The sequence below is a fragment of the Orycteropus afer genome, unplaced genomic scaffold (genome assembly GCF_000298275.1).
Source record: "Orycteropus afer afer isolate SDZICR_OR568_19922 unplaced genomic scaffold, OryAfe1.0 scaffold00245, whole genome shotgun sequence".
In the NCBI taxonomy this organism is placed as follows: Eukaryota; Metazoa; Chordata; class Mammalia; order Tubulidentata; family Orycteropodidae; genus Orycteropus; species Orycteropus afer.
The window spans coordinates 5,111,276-5,124,187 of record NW_006921832.1 but is presented as its reverse complement, the minus strand read 5'-3'; the positions used below and the strand labels follow the sequence as shown (position 1 = coordinate 5,124,187).

General features: G+C 38.3%; 1 protein-coding gene across 1 annotated transcript in view; it reads left to right on the top strand.

Moving 5' to 3' along the window:
• Positions 1–12,912, top strand: part of RNF168 (ring finger protein 168) — a 53,091-nt gene that overhangs the window by 17,149 nt on the left and 23,030 nt on the right. Inside the window, exon 2 of the mRNA XM_007949424.1 lies at positions 7,116–7,192. Coding sequence (XP_007947615.1) covers positions 7,116–7,192 — 77 coding nt within the window. The remainder of the gene's footprint in view (positions 1–7,115; positions 7,193–12,912) is intronic.

Genomic DNA, 12,912 nt, shown 5'->3' with positions numbered 1-12,912 from the left:
TATTTCCTTTCTTCTGGTGATTGTAGGCTTTTCTTGCTGTTCTTTTTCTAATGGTTGTAGACATTGATTTGAAGTGATTTTGCCTCTTTCTTCTTTTTTGATGTGTGCATTTATTGCTATAAATTTAACCATGCATCTTTGATTTTCTTCACTTTTCTTTGCTCTGGATGGAGGAAGACAAGTAGTTGCAATTTAGATTATCTCTTGTGCTAGATTTTGATTTAAAGTCTATTTTATTTGATATCAGTATGGATACCCCTGTTCTTTTTTGATTACTGGTTATATGGAATACTTTTCTCCCTCCTTTTATGTTCAGTTGTTTGTGTCCTTTGTCTTAAGTATATTTTTTGTAGACAGCAAAAGAATGGGTCATGGGTTTTTTGTTTGTTTGTTTGTTTTACCTGTTTGCCTCTCTCTCTGCCTTTTGCTTGGGATATGTGGACGTTTTATATTTTATGATTACTGTAAGCAAAATTTCTACCTCATTTTACTACTTTTTTTTTGAGTGTTTCATGTCTTTTTTTATTCCAATTTTTCTGTTTTTGTTTGTATTTGGCTGCTGTCTTGTGATGGGCATTTTTGCTTTCTTCCTTCTGAATATTTTTTCTCAGTGATTTCTTAGTGGTTACCACATATATCAGGATGCTCCAGTGGGGTAGTGGATAAGGCAGTTGACTGCTAACAGGAAGATTAGTGGTTCAAACCTACCAGCTGCTCCGTGGAAGGAAGACAGGGTGATCTACTTCCTTAAAAATTTACAGCCTTGGAAACCCAGTGGGGGGTCACTATGAATCAGAAACGACTTGATGGAAGTTTTACCATATATATTGCACAACTCAAAATTGCAAGGGTGTTTAACATGAACAACCATTAACAGACGATCTTAACATAGCAAACCTATTCCTCATATGCTCCTTCCTCCCCATATCTGTCGGTGTGTCTCCGTTAACATCAGTATCCACTGCCATTGAGTCAATTCTGATTCATTGCGATCCCATTGGGTTTCCAAGGTGGTAAGTCTTTATGGCGGTAGATTGCCTCATCTTCCTATTGAATTTATTTCCTAAAATGACATATACTTGGTCCTTACAGTTGCCTGTGTTGTTGGGTTTTCTGGAGATCCTTCCCTTTCTTATTTTTATTTTTTCCCTGTATATAGGTACAAATATTTATTTAATATTCTTGCCTTTTCATTTGGGAATACTTCCTTGAGTAATACGTAGAAAGCTGGTTTGGTAGTGGGCAATTCCCAGAGCTTCTGTTTGGGAATGTCTTGGTTTCTCTGTCATTTTTTGAATGACAGTTTTGCTGAGTAAATAATTCTTGTTTGGCAGTTGTTTTCATTCAGTATTTTAATGTATGTGGTTCCATTGTCTTCTGGCTTCTAGAGTTTCTGAGGAGAAATCTGCATTGGTTCTTATGCAAGACTTTTGGTATGTTATATTGTGTTTTTCTCTTGCTCCTTTGAGAAGTCTCTCATCTTTGGTTTTCAAGAATTTTATTAGGATATGGACCAGAGTTGTTTTTGTTTTTGTTTTTGTTTTTTGTATGTTTCTTCTCATTGGGGTTCATGAAGCTTCCTGTATTTGCAGAGTTGGTTCTCTGTTCGGGTCTAGGAAATTCTCTCTGATTATCTTCTGGAAAATTGTTTCTATGCCTTTATTGTTGTCACAGTACTCTGAGATTTCCAGTAATTCTAATGTTAGATTTTGGAAATTTTCCATGTTACCATTTGGGTTTGTTCACTTTTCTTTGATCTTTTTCTCGTTTCTCTTGAGACTTGATTAATTCAGTTATTTTGTTTTGTGGTTCACTTATTCCGTCGTCTTATCCGTGTGACTCTGTTGTTTAGTGTATCTCTTACTTTTTATAATTCAGTTGCTTTACTCTTCAGTTCAAGTAGTTTTCTTTGGGTTTTATTTTGTTTTTGATATTTTCAGTTTCCTTGTTAAGTCTCTCATTTGGTTCTTCCATTTGTTTTCTGATATGCACTAGTTTATTTTTCTTGTGCTTTTTACTTTCTTTAAACATATTTAACACAATAATCTGAAGATTTTAAATTCATTCTGTTTGGCTTCCATAGGAGAAATTTCCTCTTCTTCATGTTTTGCTATTTGTTAGTTCTTCTTTTGTGATTTTCTGTTTTACTATTTTCTGTTGAACTTGAGCCTTTTGTTTGTTTGTTTTTTACTTTAATGTTGTATTCTGGTTTTTGTGGGAAAAAATTTCTGATTGCGTACTCTGGTGGCACAGTGGTCAGGCACCTCACTGCCAACCAAAAGGATGGTGCTGCACTTACCAGCCATTGAACAGCAGAAAGATGTGGCAGCCTGTTTCCACAAAGACTTACTGCCCTGGTAATTCCAAGACCAAGACAACCCCTCTCTGCCCCCATATGATCCACGAGTCAGAATTGACCCAGTGGCTGTGGGCCTGATATCTTCTTTTGAGAACCACTGAAGGGCGTTGTTATCCTTAGTTTTTTTTTTCAGTGCTGATTCAAGATTTCTAGATGCTGAATCTCTGGAATTCAGTACTCATGTGCAGGTGGAGGGTGGAGTGGTTTAGCTAGTTGCAGATACCAACTTTAAGTGGTGGAGATTAGTTTTCCTGTGGTGCAGGTGAGGAACTCTCTATGTTTTTCCTTCATGGGTACCTCTGCACAGCTTCTCCCAGTGTGTCCTGCCATGGGTAGAGAGCCAGCTATTTCCTTCTGTGTCACTCATCAGTGTGAAGTATTCCCCTCACCCTGCTTGCCCTTGTACTTCTGGCATCCCTGGTGCCTGTCTGTCTTAGCCCTCAGCAAAATTCAATAGCATTCTCTCAGCATCACTGTCTCCCTTCATCCCCTCTTAGTTGTGTGGCCTGTGAACTCCCATGGACATTCTTCAGTGCCTTAAAAAAAAAAAAACCAGACTACAGCTTTCTCAGATTAGCTCCCTTTCTGTGTTCACTGTTCAGGATGTTGCCCAGCCCTGTCCCAAAATACCTGCAATGATCAAATGCTCCTGATGTTAGCAAGTAGGTTCTCCCAGCTTCTGTACCATTCCCTCTCCTTATCTCCCCTGTTTCTGGACTCATTCCGACTCTCCATCACCTCACCTTTTGTTTGGAGTTCTGAGATCTCAGTTGGTTCTTATTTTCATTCATTGTTCAGTAGGTTAGTTGTTGGGGGAGTAAATGAGAGTGACCACTCACTTCACCATCTTGGTCTCCCTTTTTTTCCCCTCTTAAATATCTGGTGATCCTTACTTTTACTTTTATATTTCAAAATAGGGTCCTAGAGAAAAATTCTGTATACAAGGATGAGGATTGGTGACTGGAAAACATTTTTTGAGGGCAAGCAGATGGAAAACTGGCCATTATGCTTTTCCATACCTAACTGCCCACCACTCATCTATCAGTTTGTCATACTGGTGGAGTAGTTTAGCTTGTGTGTTGCTATGAGGCTATGCCACTGGTGTTTCAAATATGAGCAGGGTCACCCATGGTGGACAGGTTTCAGCAGAGCTTCCAGACAAAGAAAGAAGAAGGAAGGGGCCATCCACTTCGCAAAGAAATGGCTAATGAAAACGCTGTCTGATATATTACTGGAAAACATTATGAATAGCCCTGAAACATTGTCCAATATAGTGCCAGAAAATGAGCCCTTCAGATTGGAAGCTATTCAAATTACGAATGGGGAAGAGCTGCCTCCTCAAAGTAGAGTCGACCTTTAATAATGTAGATGGAATAAAGCTTTTGTGGCCTCCGTTTGTTGATGTGGCATGACTCAAAATGAGAAGAAACAACTGCAGTCATCTGTTAATAATCAGAAAATGGGATGTAAAAAGTATGAATCTAGGAAAATTAGAAGTTGTCAAAAATGAAATGGAACACATAAAGATCAATATCCTAGACATTAGTGAGCTGAAATGCACCAGTTTTGACCATTTTGAGACAAAACCATATGATCTGCTATGCCAAAAATGATAAAGAGGAATAGCATGGTATTCATCATCACAAAGAATGTTTCAGAGTCTATCCTGAAGTACTGTCAGTGATAGCATAATATCCATATGTGTACAAGGAAAACCAGTTAATACTATTATTCAAATTTACACACCAACCATCAAAGCCAAAGATGAAAAAAGTGAAGATTTTTACCAACTTCTGCAGCCTGAAATTGATGAAACATGCCATCAAGAGGTATTGATTTTCACTGGTGATTGGAATGCAAAAGTTGGTAACAAAGAAGATTCACTGGTAATTGGAAATATGGTCTTAGTGATAGAAATAACACTGGAGATTGTGTGATATAATTTTGCAAGGCCAGTGACTTATTCATTGCAAATAACTTTTTTCAACAACATAAACAGTGGCTATACACATGGACTTCGCCGGACAGAATACACAGGAATCAGATAGACTACATCTGTGGCAAGAGGCAATGGAGAAGCTCAGTATCTTCAGCCAGATCAAGGCAGGAGCTGACTGTGTAACAGCCCCTCAATTGCTCTTATGCGAGTTAAGGTTAAAACTGAAAATAATGAAAAGATGGACAAAATATGACTTTGATTATATCCCTCTTGAATTTAGAGACCACCTATAAATGGATTTGATGCATTGAACACCAGTGACTAAAAACCAGAGGAATTATGGAATGACATTAAGAACATCATCCATGAAGAAAGCAAAAGGTCATTTAAAAGACAGGAAAGGAAGAAAAGACCAAAATGGATGTCTCTGAAATTTGCTCTTGAACATGGTGGTGGTGTTGTTATGTGCCCTGCAGTCAGCCCCGACTCATAGCGACCCCTCCTTGGGTTTCACAGGCAGTATCGCTATGGAAGTAGATTGCCTAACCTTCCTTCTGAGGAGTGGCTGATGGGTTTGAACCGCCAGCCTTCTAGTTAGCAGTCAAGTGCCTTAGGCATTATGCTGCCAGAGCTCCTGAACAGGGTGTAGCTAAAGCAAATGGAAGAAATGACAAGATGAAAGAGCCAAACAGAAGATTTCAAAGAGCAGCTCGAGAAGACAAAATTCAGTTACTATAATAAAACGTACAAAGACCTGGAGTTAGAAAATCAAAAGGGAAGAACATGCTCGGGATTTCTTAAGCTTAAAGAACTGAAGAAAAAAATGTAAGCTTCCACTTGCAATGTTGAAAGATTTCTATGGGCAAAATATTGAGTGATGCAGGAAACATCAAAAGAAGATGGAAAGAATACAGAGTTGCTGTACCAAAAAGATTTGGTCGATGTTCATCTATTTCAGGAGGTGGCATATAATCAAGAACCAATGGTATTGAAGGAAGAAGTTGAAACCACACTGAAGGAATTGGCGAAAAACAAGCCTCCAAGAATTGACGGAATACCCATTGAGATGTTTCAACAAACGGATGCCCACTAGGGGCACTTACTCATCTATGATAGGAATTTTGGGAGACAGCTACCTGGCCATCTGACTGGCCAACCATTCCAAAGAAAAGTGATACCACAGAATATGGATATTATTGAAAAGTATCATTGATAAACACTCAAATAAAATCTTGCTGAAGATAAGTAAAAAATGGTTGCAAGAGTATATTGACAGGGAACTCCCAGAAGTGCAAGCTAGATACAGAAAAGGACATGGAATTTGGGATATCATTGCTGATGTCAAATGGCTCTTGGCTGAAAGCAGAGAATTATCAGAAAGATGTTTACTTATGTTTTATTGACTATGCAAAAGCATTTGAGTGTGTGGAACATAACAGATTATTGGTAATATTGAGAAAAATGGGAATTCCAGAACACTTAATTGTACTCATGAGGAAGCTGTACATAGACCAGGAGGCTGTTGTTCAGACAGAACAAGGGGATACTGAATGGTTTAAAATCAGGAAGGAAGTGCATCAGGATTGTATCCTTTCACCATACTATTCAATCTGTATGCTGAGCAAATAATCCGAGAAGCTGGACTGTATGAAGAAGAATGTGGCATCAGGAGGAAGACTCATTAACCACCTGAAGTATGCATGTGACACAATCTTGCTTGCTGAAAGTGAAAATTACTGGAAGCACTTACTGATGAAGATTAAAGACTGCAGTCTGCAGTATGGATTACACCTTAAGATAAAGAAAATTAAAATCTTCACAACTGGACTAATAGGAAGTAGCATCATGATAAATGGAGAAAAGATTGAAGTTGTCAAATATTTTTTATTACTTGGTTCCACCATCAACATAGTCAAGAAATAAGATGACGTATTGCACTGGGCAAATCTGCTGTAAAAGACCTCTTTAAAGTGCTGAAGAGTAAAGTTGTCTCTTTGAAGACTGAGGTGTGCCTAACCCAAGCCTTGGTATTTTCAATTGCCTCATATGCATGTGAAAGCTGGATAATGAATAAGGAAAATGAAAGAAGAGTTGATACGTATGAGTTGTAATGTTGGTGAAGAGTGCAGAAAAGTACCATAGACTGCCAGAAGAATGAACAAATCTGTCCTGGAAGAAGTGCAGCCAGAATGCTCCTTGGAAGTGAGAATGGCCTGACTTTGTCTCACGCCTTTGGTCATGTTGTCAGAATGGATCATTCCCTGGAGAAAGATATCATGCTTGGTAAAGTGGAGAGTCAGCAAAAAAGAGGAAGACCATTGGTGAGATGGATTGATACAGTGCCTGCAACAAGGGCTCAGGTATAGCAAAGATTGTGAGGCTGGCACAGGACCGGGCAGTGTTTTGTTCTGTTGTACATAGGATCACTATGAGTCATTCTTGATGGCACCTAACAATGACAGCAACATGCCTAACTGCCAGATTGTGGAGGGCTTTGCATTTCATTTTTGGACCTGAGCCAGTTCACCAGGCTTACACAAGCAGACTGCCTCCCACTTCCCCTATATCTTGCCCTTCCGTTGATTACATTTTCCTTCACTTACTTCTATCAGCTTTTTGTTTTCTAGACATTTGTTAAAATTTCCTGTTTACTGATTGGCCTCTCTCTTTGCTGTTGGATATTTCTGTAGCTCTTAATAATTGTATATTTTAAAAGATTTGCATGTTTATATCAATATGATTTTCGTGGAAAACCAAAGCTAGCCCTAGATTTCTGTGTTACTTATGGTATTATATTCTTTTTCTGATCTAAAACAGTTGATGACTATCAGCCAGTTCGTGTATTAAGTATACCTGGGGAATTGAGAAAAGAATATGAAGAGGAGATCAATAAGGTAAGAGCTGAAAAATTGTTATTTTGTAGAAAATTCTCATGCTGTGTTTTCATTTTCTACTTTTCATTATATGCTTACATAAATAATATATGATGTTGTTGTTGTTATGTGCCTTCCAGTCAGACCCAACTCATAGCAAACCCTCCTTGGGTTTCCGAGGTGGTATCACTATGGAAGTAGATTGCCCAACCTTCCTTCCGGGGAGTGGCTGGTGAGTTTGAACCTCCACCTTTCTGGTTAGCAGTCAAGTGCCTTAGGCACTACGCTACCAGAACTCCAAATAGTATATATTGAAATTTAAATAATTTTAATGTCCTTTAGAAAGGTTCCAATTTTCACATACCTTCACAATAGTTAGAAACTACTTTTAGCTTACTTATACATAATTGGTGCTCTTATGATAGATACAGGAAAATTTTTCAATCTCTGAAGCTTTAAGTTTAAAGAATAGAAAAAGTCTGGTAGGGTATAGGTTTCCAAAAAAGCAAACTCACTGCCGTATGGGTTTAGATGAGGGTTAATTATGAAGTCTTAAGTAGGAAAAGGAGCTCTGGTAGTGTAGTGGTTAAACCACTGGGCTGCTGACCCAAAGACTGACGGTCTGAGCCTACTAGCCGCTCCATGGGAGAAAGATGAGGCAGTCTGCTTCCATAAAGATTTACAGCCTTGGAAACCCTAGGGGGCAGTTTTACTCTGTCCTGTAGGGTTACTATGAGTTGGAATTGACTTAGTGGCAATGGGTTAGGTTTTTTTGGTTTGTTGTTGTTATGTGCTGTCAAGTCAGACCAACTCATAGTGACTCCTTGGGTTTCCGAGGCAATATCACTGCAGAAGTAGATTGCCCAACTTTCCTTCTGAGGAGTGGGTGGTGGGTTTGAACCACCAGCCTTCTCCAAAATACCATTTTATCATGTAACTAATATAAAGTTATTAATTATATATAATTATATTAATTGTATAACTGTATTACATCATATTATTAGGTCGTTCACATATAAAGTTATATATAATTATTGAGAATTTACATTATTTTTTTCTTGTATTTTGCACTGACAACATATCTCAATTCATACTAACCACATTTCAAGTGCTTAATAGCCACTTGTAGCTAGTGCCTGCTGTGCACTAGAAGTAATAAATTATTATAACTAAAAGAGTTGTCTGCTTATTTTCTAAGCATGGTGTTAAATAAGGGCTTTAAAGCAATTTTCTAATGTTCACAAAAATATAGTGAGAACAGGCTATATTAGGATAGTTTTGACTACTAATAAAAGAAAACCAGACTCAAACCGCCTTAAGCAAGAAGAAAATTGTAGTTAACTGGAATTCCAAAGTGTAGGCTCAGGGTTGGTTTCCTCCAGAGCTTTAGCTCATTTTGCTTGCTGATTGACTTTCTTAGATGCATGCGCAACAGGGAGACAAAGATGAGATTGTCTCTTCCTATGGTTTTCCTTTACAAGGAAACTTAGAATTCCCTTGGACAACTTTCCCTCATGGCTCATTTGCTCTAACTGGAGCAAATTAGGTTCAAATCTTACTCTTTTTTTTTCCATTTTTGCCGTGTTCCCTTTCTTCCCCTTCCACCCCTGATAAACAACAAAGAAAGTTTCCTTCTATTTATAAACATTTCCTTGACTTTTTACAGTAATGAACTAATAGAATATTTGTCCTTCTGTGATTGACTTATTTCACTCAGCATAATGTCCTCCAAGTTTATCCACGTTAGGTGGTGTTTTGCAGAGCCTATATTATTATTTAGGGTTGCATAGTGTTCCATTGTGTGTATGTACAATAGTTTGGTTATCTATTCTTCTGTTGATGGGCACCTAGGTTGTTTCCATTTTTTGCTATTATAGATAGTGCTGCAATGAATATGGGTATGCATATATCTGTTCTTGTCCTGGCTTTAATTTATTTAGGATATAAACCTAGTAATGGGATTGTAGGATCAAATGATATTTCTAATTCCAACTTTTTAAGGAATCACCTTACTGCTTTCCGCAGTGGTTGTTGTATCATTTGACAGTCCCACCAGCAGTATATGAGAGTCCCAGTCTCTCCGTATCTTTGCTAGCATTTGTTCTTTTCTGTCTTGTTGAACTTTGCTGCTAGTGCTGGGGCAAGATGGTATCTCGTTGTTCTGATTTGCATCTCTCTAATGACTAATGATCGATCGTGAACATTTCTTCATGTGTTTGTTGCCTACCTGAATATTCTCTTTGGTGAAGTGTCTATTCATGTCTTCTCATTTTTTTTTTATTGGATTATGTGTCTTTTTGTTGTTGAGGTGTTGGAGTTTTCTATAAATTTTAGAGATAAGTCCCTTGTCAGATATGTCATTGACAAATATTTTTTCCCAATCTATAGGTTCTTTTTTTACTCTTTTGAAGAAGTCTTTGGAAGCACATAAAAATTTAATTTTTAGAAGGTCCCATTTTAGAAGAGGCCATCCAATCCTCAAAGAATTAGCCAATGAAAACCTAATGAAAAGCAGTGAAACATTGTCTGATACATTACTGGAAAACTTTATGAGTAGTCCTGGAATTTTATCCGATACAGTGCCAGAAGGTGAGCCTCTTAGGTTGGAAGGCACTCAGGTTATGAGTGGGGAAAAGCTGCCTCCTCAAACTAGAGTTGACCTTAGTGAAGTAGAGTAAAGTTTTCGGGACCTCCATTTGCTGATGTGGCACGACTCAAAATGAGAAGAAACAGCTGCAATCATCGATTAATAATCAGAACATGGAATATACAAAGTATGAATCTAGGAAAATTGGACGTTGTCAAAACTGAAAGGGAATGCATAAAGATCAATATCCTAGGCATTATTAGTGAACTGAAATGGACCAGTTTTGGCTATTTTGAATCAGATAACCATATGATCTACTATGCCAAGATGATAAATTGAAGAGGTATGTCATGGCATTCATCATCACAAAGAATGTTTCAAAATCTATTCTGAAGTACTGTCAGTGATAGCATAATATCCACATGCCTACAAGGAAGACCAATTGATACTACTACTGTTCAAATTTACGCACCAACCACCAAAGCCAAAGATGAGGAAATTGAAGATTTTTACGAACTTCTGCAGTCTGAAATTGAGCAAACGATGTATTGATTATCACTGGTGACAGCTACCTGGCCAGTTGACTGGAAGAAATCCATATTTGTACCCATTCCAAAGGTAATCCCACGGATTGTGGAAATTATCAAACGGTATCATTAATGTTACACACAAGTAAAATCTTACTGAAGATAATTCAAAAACGGTTGCAGCAGTATATTGACAGAGAACTTCCAGAAATGCAAGCTGGATTCAGAAGAGGACGTTGAACAAGGGATATCATTGCTGATGTCAGGTGCATCCTGGATGAAAGCAAAGAACAGCAGAAAGATATTTACTTGTATTTTACTGACTATGCAAAAGCATTTTATTGTGTGGATTGTAACAAATTATAGATAACATTGAGAAGAATGGGAATCCCAGAACACTTAATTGTGCTCATGAGGAACCTGTACATAGACCAGGAGGCTGTCATTTGAACAGAACAAGAGAATACTGCATGGTTTAAAATCAGGAAGGGAGTGCGTCATGGCTGTATCCTTTCACCGTACTTGTTCAGCATGTATGCTGAGCAAATAATCAGGGATGTTGTTGTTAGGTGCTGTCAAGTCATCTCCAACTCATAGTGACCTCATGTACAGCAGAATGAAACACTGCCCGGTGCTGTGCCAGCCTCACGATCCTTGCTATACCTGAGCCCATCATCGGAGCCACTGTGTCTATTCATCTCGTTGAGGGCCTTCCCCTTTTTCGTTGTTCCTCCACTTTGCCAAACTTGATATCCTTCTCCTGGGAATGATCCCTTCTTAAAACATGACCAAGGTAGGTGAGATGAAGTTTGCCCATTTTTGCTTCCAAGGAGCATTCCAGCTGCACCTCTTCCAGAACAGATTTGTTAGTTCTTTTAACAGTCCATGGTACCATCACCATAACTCAAAAGCAGTGACTTTTCTTCAGTCTTCCTTTTTCATTGTCCAGCTCTCACATGCATATGAGGTGGTAGGAAATACCATGGTTTGTGTCAAGTGTACCTTAGTCTTCAAGGAAACATCTTTGCTCTTCAGCACTTGAAAGAGGTCCTTTGCAGCAGATTTGCCCAATGCTATACAATGTCTGTTATCTTAGCTTCTGCTTCCATTGGTGTTAATTATAGAACCAAGCAATAGAAGTCTTTAACAACTTCAGTCTTTTCTCCATTTATCATGATGCTGCTTATTGGTCCCGTTGTGAGGATTTTTGTTTTCTTTTATTGAGGTGTAATCCATACTGCAGACTGTAGTCTTCAGTCTTCATCAGTAAGTGTTTCAAGTCATTTTCACTTTCAGTGAGCAAAATTGTGTCCTCTGCATAACGTAGGTTGTTAATGAGTCATCCTCTAATCCTGATGCCACGTTTGTCTTCATATTGCCCAGCTTCTCAGATTATTGGTTCAGCACACAGATTGAATAAGTATGGTGAAAGGATACAACCCTGACACCTTCCCTACTTGATTTTAAGCCATGCAGTGTCCCCTTATTAAGTTCGAACAACAACCTCTTGGTCTATGTACAGGTTCCTCCTGAACACAATTAAGTGTTCTGGAATTCCCTTTCTTCTCAGTGTTATCCATAATTTGTTACGATCCACACAATCAAATGCTTTTGCATAGTCAGTAAAACAGAAGTAAACATCTTTCTGCTGTTCTTTGCTTTGAGCCAAGATCCATCCGACATCGGCAATGATAACCCTCATTCTACATTCTCTTCTGAATCCAGCTTGTGTTTCTGGAAGTTCTTTGTCAATATACTGCTGTAACCATTTTTGAATTATCTTCGGTGAGATTTTACTTGCATGCGATATTAATGATATTGTTCAATAATTTCCACAGTCTGTGGGACCACCTTTCTTTGGAATGGGTATAAATATGGATCTCTTCCAGTCAGTTGGCCAAGTAGTTGTCTTCCAAATCTCGTGGCATAGCTGAGTGAGTGCCTCTAGTGCAGCATCTGTTTGTTGAAATATCTCAGTGACTGTCCCGTCAATTCTTAGAGCCTTGTTTTTCGCTGCTTCCCTCAGTGCAGCATCGCCTTCTTCCTTCAGTACCATTGGTTTTTGATCATATGCCACCTCCTGAAATAGATGGACATCGACCAATTCTTTTTGGTACAGTAACTCTGTGTATTCCTTCCATCTTCTTTTGATGTTTTCTGCATCATTCAATATATTGCCCATAGAATCTTTCAGTATTACAACTCGAGGTTTAAATTTCCTCTTCAGTTTTTTCAGCGTGAGAAATGCTGAGTGTGTTCTTCCCTTTTGGCTTTCCAATTGCATCTTTGCATATTTCATTATAATAATCGACTTTGTCTTGAGCTGCTCTTTGAAATCTTCTATTTAGATCTTTTATCTTGTCATATCTTCCCTTTGCTTTAGCTACTCTCCGTTCAAGGGCAAGTTTCAGAGTCTCTTCTGGCATCCATTTTGGTCTTTTCTTCGTTTCCTGTCTTTTTTTTTTTTAATTGTGATTTGGGTTAAGATTTACAGAGCAAATTCACTTTCCATAGAGCAGTTCACATATACTTTGTCTCATGTCATTGACCACAGTTTACCACAATGCAACAACAGCTCCCACTTACTCCCCATAGTTAACCTCTTCCCAGTGCCCATCCCTCCATAC